Here is a 15,916-nt window from a genome sequence, read left to right as displayed (position 1 = left end):
ACGAGAAAATCCCATTGTGGGGAGTCGGCTGGATGGCACAGCCATTCAGATAGCCCGGACAAATAGGTACAACATACTCCGTAGTACGGAGGACTGACTGCAGCAGCATGACAGCACCCAAACATTCACAATACACTATCACCAATCTACCCATAAAGAAAATAATCCAAATTACACACTCCCTACATCTAATCACACTTATATGAACAGACTACAGACATAGAGGATAGTAGCTCAATCGGCTCGCCGGCAAAGCGCTCACCCCCGGCCAAGTGCTTAGCCTGCCGTGGAGGGGCCCGCCCGCCACTCAACCCAGGCAATACTCTCCTCCGACCAACCCATGCATCCATGGTATGTAGATGGATATGGATTGGAATGGATAAGGGAACAAGGTGAGGTAGGTAAAGGTATCTCCGTAAATCTATGACATACTATACATATGCACGCGAGTAGCCAGATTCTTGATTTTCTAGTTCTTCTATTTTATTTGACTTGACTTGACCCCCACCAACTGTGCCATATTTACACTACACAACCACCACCACCACCACCACACACACACACACATACACAATGACAGACATCATCCCGAAATCCATCCTCCTCCTCAACGGCCCCAACCTCAACCTCCTCGGTCTCCGCGAACCCCACATCTACGGCAGCACGACCCTCCCCGACATCGAATCCTCATGCCAAACCCTCGCCAGCACATTGAACTGCACCTTGGAGGCTTACCAATCCAACCACGAAGGCGCTCTGATCGACCGCATCCACGCCGCGCGGGGCAACGTCGACGCGATCATCATTAACCCCGGGGCATACACGCACACGAGCGTCGCGATTCGGGATGCGTTGTTGAGCGTCGCGATTCCGTTTATTGAGTTGCATGTGAGTAATGTGCATGCAAGGGAGGAGTGGAGGCATAAGAGTTATTTTAGTGATAAGGCGAGTGGGATTATTGTCGGACTGGGGGTGCAGGGGTATCAGGTGGCGGTGGAGTATGTGGCCAGACATTGGGCCCCGTTGGAAAAGAAGGGGAGGTTGTGATTCTAGGGGAGGGTAGGATGGGTGGTTGTATATAATTGTTGCTATGCTAGAGATCAATCTCACTGGATCGTCTCGCTGTATATGCACCATATGTACAGTCGTCAATCATGGTCGGCCTGCGGCCAATGCGTCACGGCATCCGTATGAATCGCACCACGTGAAGTATCATCTCTTTCCATTCGAGCTCTCGGCCTGCGACTCCCGTCGCACTACCTCTGCGCACGGCACCTGCTGCTGCGTCTGCGCCAGGAGGAATGGCTCCACCTGGCTCGAGTACGAGTACAGCTCCGGCACTCCGGCGTCGGGCACAAACCCCAGGTTCTGCATGAACTCTGGCTGGTTGTCCGTCCTGACGCTGTCAGTAGTGATCACCATAGAATGATGGTATTCGACTCACTTTTCGGTCCCATCCAATGACGCCAGTTCGTCAAACAACGCGTCCAGGTCCGGCGCGATCCGCGGCCGCCGTGGCGGTCCGTATCCATCAATGTCAACGAACGACCCAAGGTTCAGGCTCGGGTCAGTGTATGTGGGAGTGTACTGCGGTCCTGTCGGGTGAAAAGGGGAGGTCAGGTCCGGCATGATCGGCGTGCCGTTCATCGGTTTGGAGATCGAGGAGCGGGGTTGGTGGGAAAGAGGATTGTGGGAAACAGAGTCTTTGAGTTGAGCGGGAGGATGTGATGTCTCCCCAGGATTAATGTTCAACGATGGGGCAGGTGTGGGAATAGATAAAGCGACATTCTCGTCGACAGTGGGCGTCCTCATCCATGTATTCGAGAAGAAGGCGTCTGGGGTAGCGATGGCCCGACTTTCCTCCAACATGCTCACCCGTCGTGTCGAGTCACCCGGAGCGTGAGAAAAAGCATTGAGAGAACCCGTGTCTCGATTAGAGAGACTTCTCGGTCTGGCAGGCGCTGGTGCCATCGATGTTAAATCCAGCGTCTTCTCTGGCGAAATATTCCCTGTAGGCTTGTCTTTCATATTCCATACCGTCGCCAGATGCGCGGAAAAAGATTGCAGTTTACTCTTCAGGCCTGGGTCCAGTTCAAAGGGAAGAGGGGCCTGTCGCTCTTCAGACATGCCAACCGTGAGAATCATCCCAAAGGTTGGACACGTCGCGGACAGACTGTAGTTCTCCATGTACGTCTGGAGCAGCTGGAGCAATCGTTTCGAACTCTCCGTGGCACGTTTCTTTAGCGGCATCTCGGGCAAGTTCCGGTCGCTCCGTTGCAAGGCAAACTGCAGGCTCAGATTCGCAGCAACACTCTCATACATCATTTCGAGCCCAAATATATGCGGAGAGGCCACTTTCATCGGCGTGCTCTGCAAATCAACCCGGTAGCTTTTCGGAAGCGCCGACACCCAGAGTTGGAGCTGTCGCTCCAGCGCCTCCAAAGGCGCGACCGGGCTCGTCGTCTGCTTGAGGCAGCACAGGTCGTTCAAGATGCACATCAACGAGGTGAGTCGGTTGAACGTGCTCAACGCGTGGAGAGGCCCGCGGTGCAAAGCCCGCGACGGCTCGACCGGGCGCAGACCCGTCTGATCCTCCCATGGATGCCACTCCTCCAGTCCATCTTCGTTGATCGGCCCAATCTTGACCAGGTCGGCCTTGCGTAGCGAAGGAACCTGCCCCGTCTGCATGGCCACCAAGGTCTCCAGAATGAAGCAGCCTAAGAAGACATGCTTGGACCGTGGCGAACTCTTTCCCTCGTTCCCCTTTGCCACCGTCGGTTGGTGTAAACCCAACATCTGAGCAATGCGAACGGCCTGTCCAACCAATACCCACGCAGCCGACCAGTCCTGCTGGCCGAGCTTCACCAGGGACAGGATCAGCAAGGCCTGCACGTGGCCGAGCTCGTGTCCCTCTTCGCCAGGAATGAGACTCCGGGCGGTGGCATACAGCTGGGCCGGATTGACCCGATCGGAAAAGTCGGTCAGCTGACGCGTGGCGGAGATGGAGGCTTCTTGGATGGAGGCCAGCGTCAGGACCGCCCACAGCGCCGCTTGATCCCCGGACCCAGGAGATCCGGCGGCAATTGGGGCGTCATCTTCACTATGGCGAAAGGCAGTTCGTAGGATATCGTGCTTCTCAAGAATAGGAAACCAACATTGGGTATAGGAAAAGTAAATGTCGAGCAAAGGCCATGCATTCGAGGGAAGAAGCGTGGCAGGTTCAACGGGCGGGCGCTGCCCCCGACCAAGCGAGAGGCTTGTGTCTTCCACCGTTTGTGTCGCACAGTCTCGCGTGATGCGCACTCCCCCGTTCCTGACGGTCGATGCGGCGGTCGGGGTTTTGATCGGAGATACCACCGCCAGCGAACCCTCACGCCCATCTCCGAGCACTTCAGGCAGATTCCACTCGAGCACATCCGCCGACAGTACTGCCTCGGCATCCTGCGGGGAATCACTCTCCCCCAACCGATTGCCGGGCTCCTCTTCGGGTTGTTCGAGAAAGGTCAAGAGTCTCTCAATCTCTCGCAGGACGATGCTGTTTTTCCACGACGACAGCAATGTATCTGATCCCTCCGCTTCCTTGCCCATCGTAGCCAGATGACTGGGGATATTGGCGGCCTTGAGCAAGGCCCGCACCACCTCCTCACTGCCTTGAATCTTGTTGAAGACTAACCCCCATAGTAACTCGAGCGTGCGAATGTAACCGGTCGGGAGGCCGCGCTTTTTCGGATTGGCCTTGTAGGTGCAGGGCCGCGAAAGCGAGGCGCAGGTCGAACATACCGGCTGGATGCCATCGCACTTGTCCTTCTTGGAGCGACAACTATCGCAGGCGCGGGAGACTCGTTGGCGTTTGGGATTGGAAGCAAAGTCGTCTGCTGCAGGACTCTGCTTGCTACTTTCTTCGACATCGGTCAGTCGCCGCTTGGACTTGCTGCCGGGCCCGGAGGCTTGGCGCGTGTCGCTGTTCATGATCGTCTATCCAACGGTCCACTAAATAATCCCGGACGCATGTTCATCTTCAGAATGCGCGGCCAAGAGATGAATCCTTTGCCGGCGGCAGGTAGTACCTCATAAATTGGCCCTGGGAGCCGCCCCACCGCAGGAAAGATTAGGCGAGACCAGTTAGCGTCGATGCGAAAACCTGCAAAAACACCAATGGTAGCGGTCAGCGACAGACAAACCAGGATGATTGCTGATAGACGAGGGGGTGAGACCGGAGGAGAGATGGAAGAGATCGAAAGCGGAGAAAGGAAAATTGGCGGACATGACGGCTGGAGGAAAGTTGGGGAAAAGCCGGCCCTAACTGCTTACCCGCGGGTGAGAGCGTCAGCGCCGCCCATGGATGGAGGATCGAGATTGGGGCTACGGGCGCTGCGGTGGAAAGTGTAAACGAGGGGAGGCCCATTAGAACCCGCGGATTGGAAACGCTAAAGATTCCCGGTGGGCAAGATGGAGTAAGGCGCCGGGATCCAGTTTGTGTAGTGCGTACGGTGTAGTGTATAAGTGTGTAATAATGGGTTGTGGAATGTGGATGTGGAGGGGAAATTGGGGGGACACTGCATGCCCCCCCGGGGTGAAGCTGAAAGCTGGAGAGGTACGCGGAGGGCTCCAGACCCTGGTAACATCCCTACCAGCTGGGAGCTGAGAGGCTCCGACCGCATGGCCTCCAGCCGCACACCCACCCCGAAATTGTGGTTAGTCGTGCCTGTGTGCCTCATTGCCTCTGGGGACGCAGGCAACTCCCCGCGGGGTAACCAGGCAGACCAGGAAGTTACTAGGAAGTTAGGAACCGTGCCAACCAACTTCGGCCTCCGGAGTCCATTCCGGGTCTTCCGCCCGCCCTGGTAATTACGGCAAAAATACGCCCAGCGACGGCAGAGCCTTTGTCCGCATCCCACTTGTCCCTTGGCTTCGTACTGGCTCGGCAGTCGCTTCTTCCCCGCGGTTCGTTCGCACTTCGCTCTCCACAATCCACCCTCGTCAACTCCTGCAGCCACCAGGTTCGTTCTCTTGGTCTTCTTGGTCTTCTTGGTCCCTCTCCCTGTCTCCTAGTCCCGTCCCCAGTGGGTGCTGAGCATCCGTCCTCATTGCGCCGCTTACACGAGTAGTTGACTGCCTCCCCGCAAAATCATTCTGTTATCGTCCGTCAGACCAATGCTTACCATTGAATGCGCCCGGTCGGTCCTGCAGGAACTAATCTTCGGAACTCGCGTCCTAAGCCATGCGTGGGTCTGACAATCACCCTGTCCTCAGTATTTTGCATCCTTGCGTATAACCACCCGACATGTCCATCCTCGTGAAGCCTCCCAAACGCAAGCTGGACGAGCTGGAAGGCCCCGTCGAGCAGAGCAGCAGACGCCTGTCACACAGCCCGCTTACGTCGAATGCCTCCCACGCAGTAGATCCTACCTACCCTGACAATGCCCCGCGTCCACGAGTCAACTCCGCTCCCCAGACGGAACATGCGGAGAATTCGCATTGGTTTTCCTTGCGCGAGCTGAACTCCAATCGTCAGTCCCCGGCCTCCTTTGATGGACCGTTTCAGGCCCAGAGAAAGTTCTCACCAAATGCATCCATTGTCTTGACCGGGATTCGGGGCACGGGAAAGTCCAGTCTGGCGGTCATCCTGGCGGCCACCTCGGGGAGGAGGCTGATCGATGCCGACCGGTATTTCCAGCAGGTGACCGGTCGTTCACGCGCGTCCTACAAGAAGGAGTTTGATCTCGTCGAGTATCGTCAGCAGGAAGCCAGGGTGATGGAGTCCATGCTTACGGATAACCAAGAGGGCTGTGTCATTGCATGCGGACCGGGCTCCATGGAGCGCAGTGGGCAGACGTTGCTGAGGGAGTACGCGAAGACCCATCCTGTCATCTACATCCTCCGTGACCCGGAGAGCATACAATCTTATCTGAAGGCGTGGAACACGGACAAGGTCCGTCGCTTCCTTGAGCTCTCAGGGCCAATCTACCGCGCCTGTTCCAATCTTGAATTCTTCAATGTCTCCGAAAAGGGCATCACCGACCATCCAGTCCCCAAAGACGGTCACGACTCGCAACTGGAATCCGAGCTAGACCAACGAGTCCAAGCAATTACTCCTTTCCTAACCCTCAAACAGTTACAGCGCGACTTTCTCTGTTTCATCGCGTTCGCCACGGGCGATACGACGGACCTCAGCCGCCATAATTCATCTTTCCCGCTGTCGATGCAGCCAGTGGAGTCCCGCACCTTTACCTACGCCGTCACCGTACCGCTTTCCTCCATGTTGGAACAAGACCTGGACATCGAGGAGCTCGAGTCGACCGCCGATGCTTTTGAGTTGAAGCTGGATGTGGCAGAGCCACCTTCCTCTCACCTCGGCCTCGACTCGAGCTTTGCCGACAGAATCAGTCAGGCCGTGGCAAACATCCGACGGCACACAGTTGTTCCTCTAATATACCATGTGGAGAGTACTGTATCCCGTTACGGTCTCGGCGCAGAGCAAAAGGATCCGTCGCGACGTGCCGATACAGAGTATCTCAAATTGGTCCAACACGGTCTACGATTAGCTCCGGAGTTTGTGACAGTGGACTTGTCTTACGAGGATAATGTACTATCACAAATCATAGCCTCCAAAGGGGCAAGCAAGGTGATCGGACATTTCGCCGCTATCCAGGCCCCAGCGCGAGGGTGGGATGACACCCACTACATGGAGCTCTACGAGCGAGCCAAACGGTTAGGGTGTGACATGGTTCGGCTGACCCAGCCAGCGATGACGATCGACGACAACTTTGCCGTGCAACGCTTCCGCGACTATATCAAGTCGCTTCCTGCCCCGCAGCTGCCGCTGATTGCATACAATTCGGGTCTCTTGGGCCGATTGTCATGCTGCTTCAATCCGATCCTGACGCCTATAACCCACCCGTCGCTGGTTCCCGAGATGCAGTCCAAAGGATTGCCGTGTATTACCTTGCGCGAGGCGCAGGAAGCGCTTTATTCCTCTTTTACGTTGGATCCCCTACAGTTCTTCGTCTTTGGTGCCAACATCACCTACAGTTTGTCCCCCGCCATGCATAACGCGGCGTATGCGCGATGTGGGATGCCACACCAGTATAAATTACACCAGTCGTCATCTTTGCGCGGTCTGAATGAATTGGTGGAGAACCCGCACTTTGGCGGAACAAGTGTCAGCTTGCCCTTCAAAACCGAAGCCATCCCCCTTCTACACTCCATGTCCCCCCATGCTCGAGCCATTGGCGCCGTAAACACGCTCATCCCAATCCGGCGGCTGGAAGACAAAGCCCTCGACTCTAATAATTCCTCGTTGTACATGGAGAAAAGCAGGGCTGGGCCGATCAAGGCCTTGCACGGCGACAACACCGATTGGATTGGAATCGGGAATTGTTTCCGAAGGGGACTGTCCCCAGCGAATGCCATCCGGCCGTCCTCCACCGGGCTGGTGATTGGCGCGGGTGGAATGGCGCGCGCTGCCATCTACTCCATGATCCACCTGGGGGTGCAGAATATCTTCATCTTCAACCGGACGTTGGCCAGCGCCGAGAAGCTGGCCTACCATTACAATCGACAGAACCTGCCGTCTGGCCGCGTCGGATCAGCGGCGCGACCTCAGGTGCACGTGATCCGTTCTCTGCAAGAGAGCTGGCCGGCCAACTATAAGCAGCCGACCGTCATTTGCTCGTGTATCCCCACCCACAGCATCGGGGGGCAGCCGGCTCCCAACTTTGAGATGCCCGTCCAGTGGCTGGAAAGCCCCACCGGTGGCGTCGTTGTGGAGGTACGTACTAAGTGAACTTTAGCAGAATCCCGCTAATTGATGACAGCTGGCCTATAAAACACTCAACACGCCGCTAATGAAGCAAATACGAGGTCTCTCCCATCGTGGTTGGGTCGCTCTGGACGGCCTGGATGTTCTTCCGGAGCAAGGGTTTGCCCAATTTGAGTTGTTTACCGGCCGTCGTGCGCCGCGGCGGCTCATGCGGATGGTGGTCCTGAAGGAATACGAGGGCGAGGAGGGCCAATACGATGACCGGGTCATCCAAAGTCGGATTGAAAACCTGGAAGGGCAGCCTACTTGATGCCTACCTGAAGTGCCAATTGGCAGGATGCGCTGTGCATGGCATCAGCGCCGTTTTCGGCATGAGGCGGCCACCTAGTCCGTGTCTCCGCGGGATTGACGGTGGCATGTGGATTAATAACGCCCTGGTTTCGGTGGTCTCCAGGCCCATCGGACGAGTGCCTGGGTACCGGCAAGACGAAGCACATCTCTGCAGTGCACCACCGGGTCCTACGACTACAGCCAGCAAGTACATGGCATAATGTCTGACGAACATGTAGAGGGCATAGCCCCATTAACACGATAATCAAATTAAACCCAACCGTCTGAGACGTTTAAAAATAGCCAACACAAAGTCCTATTAGCACAGCCGCAGGGCTGGACAAATCCAGCCATTGAACCTAAACACAGCCATTAACCCAGTCCAACCCATCATCAACTAGAGATACACCTCAACTCCCCCAGCAAAACCCTAGTGACCGAAATCAAACACCTCAAAGTTTCCACACGCCAGTCGCGAGTTATCCGACGCATGCACCACCACCGACAGATTGCCAAAGAACGCCACATCGTCCTCGTTATTCGACAAGAACCAATCCGTATACGTCACGGAGAACGTCTCATCTTCAGGCGCCCACACGGGTCCATGCTTGCCACTCAGATCGCCCACCTGACAGGTCTCGGGCGCCTTAATGTCGCAGGGAATGGTATCGCCTCGTTTGTAGGGGTCGAGGTGCGCGCCCGTACTGTAGCAGTTGCCGTCATCGGGGACGGGCTTTTCGTGGATGTGGTAGGCTATTTTTGGGGGTATTGGGTTAGTGGTGGGGTTTAGGTTTGGTGGAAAGTTAAATTGGAAGTATGACAGATAATAGAAAGGGACAGAGGGATGGGACGTACCCAGGGGTTGACCATCATCAGGGATTCCCCAGAATTCAACAACCAGGTTGATACCGACTTTGCTGGGACCGGAGTAGGTGGTGACGTGCCCGCCCACGGTGGTGTTATCCTTGGGTTGGAGCTCGGCGCGGTAGAGATGGCCGTGGTTGTTGGTGGTGACGGGGGCATTGGTGTTGGTTTGGGCGGAGACAGAAGAAAGACACCAGGTCATGGAGGCGGTGATAGCGAGGAGGGTCTTGGACCACATGGTGATGTTGATAGATAGATAGTCTGGTCAAGTCTGGATAAGAGAATGGGTTAGTGTGGATGTGGGTAGATTGAGCGAGGAAGTCCAATGTATATGAATGAACGAATGTGTGATGGTGGGAAGGGAATGAGTGCTACCTGAACAAAGAAAGAACGATGACTGATATGATTGAATGTCAACAATGAATCCAGCCAGCCTTGTTCTCCCCCTGGATTGAAGCCTTTATAAAGCCCCCCATGCAGGGCGTAAGGAGTGAAACAATGATCCCTTTCAGGCGGGCAGTGATGGTTACATTCCTTGGAACGCCCGGATTCGTGGGTTCCGGATGGGGGAAGGTCGCAGCCGGTGGAATGCGTTCGGGGCTGTCATAGAGACGCTTTCGGGGGAGGGATGGGCTATGACACAGTCTGGATGTGTTGGTTGTGCCAACCTGCCAAGGGCGTCATTCTCAAAGGGTGTGACTGGACTGAAGTTGGTGGAAGTTGGTGATCGGCGGAGGAAAGTCTATCGGGGTCTGGGCGGAGGATAAAAGAGGCTGTCACATTGTACATACATTACTGTGTAGTATGTAATTTGGTCACATTACTCCGGACCTGGAGGGATGGTCTCTCGTCTTTCATTTTCCCTTCTCCCTCTTTCTCGTCCCTCGTCTTCATCACCAGCTGGAATGACATTCTTTATACCCTCCGTCACCGGTTGGATTGGCCAAGCGACTAGTTCAATCTGGTCTGCTGCACCTGTCAGCCACATTGGTTAAATTCCTCATTTGGGTAAAATAGGCGCTGCACGATGATCGTCAGGTCTGGACTTTCCCCGCCATCGACCAGGATCAGCAGCCACCCAGGGGCCCACGATGGCGATAACAGCTGTTGATGGACGCTTGATAGCTCCGAATCCAGAAAGCATTCTCGGAAATCTGCCGAAACCCCCGCAACTCATCCTCGACTCGAGGATGGATCTGACCCATCATCCCCGGACTTCCTTGCGGTCCTCTGCAGCCTGCATCGGAGCATGTCCATAGCTTGTTCCTTCGGTCATCTTTCCGTCTCTTCCGCTGCCCCTCGGCCAGCTGTTGTTCCTAATGCTATGGGTCCCCGGGGGCAGCTCGGGTATTTATACAACGACCGGCTTGTTATCAATCTGCTCTGGTCTCGACTAGTACCCTATCTCACTGATTTTTATCGAGACATATTATTGTGACATTGACTTTCTCGCCATGTCTCTTGCTCAGAATCACTATGTGATACAGCTTCCTAAGACCCCTGCTCCTGTCGGTCAGCTAGAGCCACGCGCTATCGCTCAACGATGGATCACCGATCTGGAGTCCCTCCTCAGCGCGGGAAATTTCTCCCAGCTCCCAGCTCTCTTCCACGAGGATTCCTGGTGGAGAGATATGCTCGCATTAGTCTGGGACCTGCGCACGATTCAAGGCCGTGAGAAGATCCAGGAGTTCCTGGCCGCACACCAGCCCGGCGCAGGTATTTCCGCTCTGCGTCTGCAGAATGAGGGCAAGTACCAGCCGAATCTGGAATCCCCCGCGGAGGGACTGAATTGGATCAACTCCATGTTCTTCTTCGAGACCCGGATCGGACGCGGCACGGGGATTCTTCATCTGACGCAGAACGATGCGGGCGAGTGGAAAGCGTACTCGATGTATACCACTTTGCAGGAATTGAAGAGCTTTGAGGAGCCATTGGGGGCTCGGAGAGCTGATGGGACTATTGAGTCGATGCCCGGTGGTCTCAGCCAGGGCAATTGGATTGAACGACGCCAGCGATTGATCGAGTTCAAGGAAGAGGAGCCGACTGCTCTTGTCGTTGGTGCTGGTATGTCTACCCCTCCAAGTGTAGCTCCCACGACTAACATGAAACAGGCCAGGCAGGTCTCAACATGGCTGCTCGACTCCAATCCCTCGGGGTGTCACATCTCATCGTCGACCGGAACGAACGAATCGGTGACAACTGGAGGAAGCGATACAGGGTAAGCTCCATCTCCATGTGATCTCCATATCTAACTGAATAGACCCTCGTGACCCACGACCCCGCAGAGTTCACCCATATGGCCTATCTCCCCTTTCCCAAGAACTGGCCGCAATACACCCCGAAGGATAAGCTAGGAGACTGGTTCGAGGCCTACGCCAGTATCATGGAACTGAACGTCTGGCTCCAAACCTCCGTCAAATCTGCCGAGTACGATGATGCCACAAAACAGTGGACTGTGACTGTGGTCCGCGGCGACGGGAGCGAACGTATCCTTCATCCCCGCCATCTGATCTGGTGCACTGGTCACTCCGGCGAGCCCTTGGTCCCCAGCTTCCAAGGCCAGTCAAACTTCAAAGGCACAATCTACCACGGTAGCCAACACGATGATGCATCTCGCCAGGACGCCGCAGGCAAAAAGGTCGTGGTAGTCGGCACCGGCAACAGCGGCCACGACATTGCGCAGAACTTCTACGAGAACGGTGCACAGGTGACGATGCTCCAGCGGCGTGGGACATATGTTATTACCGTCGAGAAGGGAGTCATCATGATGCATGAGGGTCAACACGACGAAAACGGGTTCGTATTCCACCCTAGTCCCATCTAACACGTACTAACCAGTCACTTCCAGGCCCCCCACCGAAGAAGCCGACCTAATGCACGAATGCCTCCCTTATCCCGTCCAATTCGCCCTCTCCGTACACTTCACCAAGCGCGTAGCCCTCGCCGAACAAGACATCCTCAGCGGCCTAGAACGCGCCGGCTTCGCACTAGACTTTGGCATCGACGGTGCTGGCATCGCCCGCGCATACATGACCCGCGGTGGCGGATACTACATCGATGTCGGCTGCAGTCCGCTAATCGCCTCTGGCAAGATCAAAGTCAAGCAAAGTCCAGAGGGAATCTCGCATTTCACCGAATCCGGCCTCGTTCTTAAAGACGGTTCGACTCTCCCGGCCGACATCGTCGTTCTAGCAACGGGGTACGATAACATGCGCACAACAGTGCGGAAAGTGCTAGGCGATCGTGTCGCGGATCGCTGTCAAGATGTTTGGGATCTTGATGAGGAGGGCGAGATTAATGCCGTATGTTCCTCTCCCACTCCTTCTCTTCCTTGCTCTATCCACCATCCACACATCACCACTAACAAACTCCCCCATATCTAGATGTGGCGACCCAGCGGTCACCCCGGCTTCTGGTACATGGGGGGGAACCTCGCCCTATGTCGTATCTATTCCAAGTTCTTGGCTCTACAGATCAAAGCCATTGAGGCTGGGTTGGTGGATGCGGACCAGACACAGGCGCAGCCGAAATTGTGAGTTGGTATATACTTTCACAGGTATAAGTATCTTTTTGTGGGCGTACGAGCAATAGTGGGGTTGGATGATGATGATCGTACAGGGCAAGGCGGTGATACATGCTACATGGTAGGTAGATAAATAGTTAGATTCAGTATTAGTATTAGCGTTAGCATTAGGATTGGCGATTAGCATAGATCATTATGGTGAATATGATTGATTGAATGGTACTTACGGCATTGTATTTACACCCTGTCAGAGGGGTAATTCTTTCTGAATTCATACATCCTCAATGCGGTAGGTAAAGCGAAGTCAAATAACCATAAGCGTAGGACCGTCTCATTTATGCATAAATGCATATACAGATAACATACAAATACATCATACATATACATTAATCATCTCATTGGTCTCTTTTCCCCAACGCCGTTCGCCACGTAATCATAGTCATAATCAATCATCCCAGTATGTGAGTATGTATAGTACCCGTAATTCTGAATCATCCATTATTCATTATGCAGGCATCCATCAGGAGGGAAGGGAGGGGAAAAATCAGTCTCGTGCTTGTTCGCCATCATCGATGATCATTTCCACGTCCTTAATCGGATGCAATAACATCGGAGGCAAACACATCCGGCCTTCACCGGCGAGCTCAGCCTGTTCGCCACCGTCGTTGTCGACCTTGTAGCCTAGCCAGCGTCTCCACAGGTTGGGCGCGAATCCGGCCGAGTAGAACCACGTGGTGCCGCGGAAGTTGTGTTCCCTGTCCCCGAAGACGGAAGTGCGTGCGCCGCCGGAAGCGCCGTTGCGGCCCGCGTTGAACACCGATTCGAGGTACTGGGTCGGCCAGCGACGGTCGATGTACATGGAATGAGGTACGTAGACGGCTTTGAATCCGTGCTGGAGGGCGGTCGAGGCGGGCCACATCTCCGAGAACATGGTGTGGCGGTGGAGGGTGGTTTCCTTGTGCATGGTGTGTAGGAGCTTGTGGGACAGGCGGGATGCGGTGATGATGGAGGCTCGACGCGGAGGGAGCCCGGTTTCGCGGTCGTATCCGGTGACGTCGTCCCGCAGCGGCCAGGTTGTGCCTTCGGGGTCGAAGAGCGGGTTGAAGACGATCAGGTCTGCTTCTTCGCCCACGCCCCACTTGTACCGATCCTTTTCCATGGTGGTCGGGGGGATGCCTTCGCCGTCTACCTCGAGGATATCTGGCTCGTTAGGTCGCTCCGGACCCCAGATGGGCTTGTCACCTTGCTGCTGTAGAGCCTTCACCTCGCCGGGGGTGCGGTCTTGGCCGGGCCGGGATGCACTCCACAGGTTGTTCGGGCTGTTGGTGCCGATTTCGGTCTGCACTCGAACCATCTGGCGGAAATCCTCCCAGGTGCCGTGGACGGAGGGAACATAGAACCGAGCATTTCGCTCCCATAGACCCTTCCGCGGCTGTTCCCGTGCCCAACTGATGACCTTGTCAAACAGGTGATACCAGTGGCCCGTATACCGGGCATCCATCTCCCAGTTCCAGTAGTAGTCGTATCCGGGATGCTGATGCGCAAAATATTGCATTGGCATGTAGGTGCTGCGATATACGCCGTGCACGGACAGCCCGCGGGCCCACGTCTCCTCCAAGCCGGCATACATGAGATTCATCTGCCTCTCCGACCAGAGTGTGGCCATGCCACGGAACTCTTCCGGCAAAGCCTCATTCAGCACGCGCTCATACACTTCGTCATCGGCCCAAATCTGCAGGGTTTCGTCTCTGACGTGGACCAGGAAATGGATGGTGTATTCGCCGCCAGAGAGCAATGCAAGCTCCGCAATGAGGGAACGTAGGTACAGAATGTCATCAGGGGTGTAGTGGAGATCGTGCCACGTACGAATCACGAACGCCGTCCGGGGTAGATATTCCTTTGCAGAGTCCGGCTGCGGCTTGCCCTGGGGCTTCTCATCCGTAGTTTCCGGTGCACCCACAGACATAGAGAGGAAGCGGCTGGGTCTCGGCGCAGGAAGATCCCTGAAGCGATGGCTGTTCGAGGCCAAGCATCGATTCTGTGCAGCGGCCCAGTCGACGTGACGAAAGTCGACTGGCGGATAGTCATCCCAGACACGTTCTGCTCCTTCACGGTCGCCCTCGAGGCCAGCGCCGATACCACCCTTTCGCACACTATAGCCGAGACCATAAGGCCCCAAGCGTCCAAACCGGTCAAAGCAGACGTCATCTCGAATTCCGATCATCTCATTAGAGCCCATGATAGCCTCAGGGAAGCCACGGGGTACGCCGGGATAGTGATGCACCAATGGAACCCGCAAAGTCTCATCCTTGTCGAGGAAGCACTCGCGTTTCTCGCCGTACTTTTCGACATATTCTGCAGATGCGTACTCGGGATACGGATTGAACACCGAGCTCGAGAATGGTAGCGCTTGATCCCGAGCTTGAACATCATTGCCCTTCGCATCCTCGTTGTCAACACCGATAGCGTCCGGATTGTCGTTGGGATACTCTGGCACCACCTCACTGCGCGACACCAAGGATCGGATACCACCATGATACCGGTTCAAGAATGGAAAATTCTCCCATGGTGCCGGCCTTGGGGCGGGTTTCGGTAACTGCACATTGACTCGAGTGACTGTCGAAAGAAAGGTAAAGCGGAAGAGGGTACAGATGAAGAGAATCAAGAACGACAGCAGCGCAAAGCAGAGCCATCTCATGATCCGATTGGGAATGCGATAGCCCACCCTGCTGCGGGGGCGCACGGGCGCTCTGTTCAACATGGGGCGATAGGAAGCCACCGAAGAGGAGCTCGCGGAGTCATCGTCACTGTCCGCGTCGTACGAGCTGTGGCTATGATGGCGGTAATGGCGTCGGGGCCGCGATGGCTGCTTCTCAACGTCTATCACGATGTCGCGGTCATCCGTGGAATATGGCGACGATGCATCTGACGAGGCCGAATACCTCTTGAGACGGGCGGGCATGGCGGATCTAGACCAGCGTGGTCCGAGGTATGCGAATCGATCAATGGGACGGCATCCGAAAGGGAAGAATGCGAACGGACGTCCTGACTCGGATCAGTACATCATGGAGGGCAGTGAATGTACGACACATACCCAAAGGCCTTGTTCGTCCCCAGTCTGGGCCGAACGATGGGCGTGCGACACTGGTATAGTAGGAACAACACAAACAACCAGTACCAGGGACGGAACCGGAGTGACCACGGATCAATACCAGTGGATCCAGAACCAGACACGGGCGATGAGGGGGAAGGGATCCGATTCAATATCAACAAAACAAGGCACGACTGACAGGCAGGCGCACAGCGAGCTGTGTTGATAGATCGGCCGAAGGCGTTGCCCAAGGGACCGTCAACCGATGCACTAGGCCCGCCGGGCCCGGCTTGGCGGGAAGCACTGAGCCTCGAGTGCGATGCACTTGATGCAATGAGCAGGATAA

General features: G+C 55.5%; 6 protein-coding genes across 6 annotated transcripts; 3 read left to right on the top strand and 3 right to left on the bottom strand.

Moving 5' to 3' along the window:
* The first annotated feature begins 434 nt into the window (after nucleotides 1-434).
* Nucleotides 435-1,243, top strand: BO80DRAFT_197972 (type II 3-dehydroquinate dehydratase). Its single transcript, XM_025714168.1, has one exon. The coding sequence runs from the start codon at nucleotides 574-576 to the stop codon at nucleotides 1,045-1,047; it is 474 nt and encodes a 157-aa protein (XP_025571433.1). The 5' UTR covers nucleotides 435-573; the 3' UTR covers nucleotides 1,048-1,243.
* BO80DRAFT_364706 (putative C6 transcription factor QutA) lies at nucleotides 1,213-3,969 on the bottom strand (the record flags this gene model as incomplete). The annotated part of the gene is made up of 2 exons (XM_025716164.1): nucleotides 1,213-1,396; nucleotides 1,445-3,969. 2 exons carry the CDS (start codon nucleotides 3,967-3,969, stop codon nucleotides 1,213-1,215), a joined length of 2,709 nt encoding a protein of 902 aa, XP_025571432.1.
* A 1,015-nt stretch (nucleotides 3,970-4,984) lies between these two features.
* On the top strand, nucleotides 4,985-8,072 carry BO80DRAFT_496491 (putative quinate pathway repressor protein QutR; the record flags this gene model as incomplete). Its single annotated transcript, XM_025724027.1, has 3 exons — nucleotides 4,985-5,000; nucleotides 5,191-7,771; nucleotides 7,818-8,072. The coding sequence occupies exons 2-3, from the start codon at nucleotides 5,285-5,287 to the stop codon at nucleotides 8,070-8,072; spliced, it is 2,742 nt and encodes a 913-aa protein (XP_025571431.1). The 5' UTR covers nucleotides 4,985-5,000; nucleotides 5,191-5,284.
* Nucleotides 8,073-8,522: 450 nt separating this feature from the next.
* BO80DRAFT_458396 (putative cytosolic Cu/Zn superoxide dismutase) lies at nucleotides 8,523-9,194 on the bottom strand (the record flags this gene model as incomplete). The annotated part of the gene is made up of 2 exons (XM_025722275.1): nucleotides 8,523-8,845; nucleotides 8,948-9,194. The coding sequence occupies 2 exons, from the start codon at nucleotides 9,192-9,194 to the stop codon at nucleotides 8,523-8,525; spliced, it is 570 nt and encodes a 189-aa protein (XP_025571430.1).
* Nucleotides 9,195-10,272: 1,078 nt separating this feature from the next.
* BO80DRAFT_197876 (putative flavin-binding monooxygenase) lies at nucleotides 10,273-12,701 on the top strand. The gene is made up of 5 exons (XM_025714167.1): nucleotides 10,273-11,020; nucleotides 11,068-11,174; nucleotides 11,217-11,752; nucleotides 11,805-12,258; nucleotides 12,340-12,701. The coding sequence occupies exons 1-5, from the start codon at nucleotides 10,411-10,413 to the stop codon at nucleotides 12,490-12,492; spliced, it is 1,860 nt and encodes a 619-aa protein (XP_025571429.1). The 5' UTR covers nucleotides 10,273-10,410; the 3' UTR covers nucleotides 12,493-12,701.
* A 322-nt stretch (nucleotides 12,702-13,023) lies between these two features.
* BO80DRAFT_364652 (DUF3405 domain-containing protein) lies at nucleotides 13,024-15,441 on the bottom strand (the record flags this gene model as incomplete). The annotated part of the gene is made up of 1 exon (XM_025716160.1): nucleotides 13,024-15,441. The coding sequence occupies one exon, from the start codon at nucleotides 15,439-15,441 to the stop codon at nucleotides 13,024-13,026; it is 2,418 nt and encodes an 805-aa protein (XP_025571428.1).
* Nucleotides 15,442-15,916: the final 475 nt, after the last annotated feature.

This window comes from Aspergillus ibericus (assembly GCF_003184845.1).
Source record: "Aspergillus ibericus CBS 121593 unplaced genomic scaffold BO80scaffold_48, whole genome shotgun sequence".
NCBI classification, from domain to species: domain Eukaryota; kingdom Fungi; phylum Ascomycota; class Eurotiomycetes; order Eurotiales; family Aspergillaceae; genus Aspergillus; species Aspergillus ibericus.
This window is presented reverse-complemented; position numbering and strand designations above follow the sequence as displayed.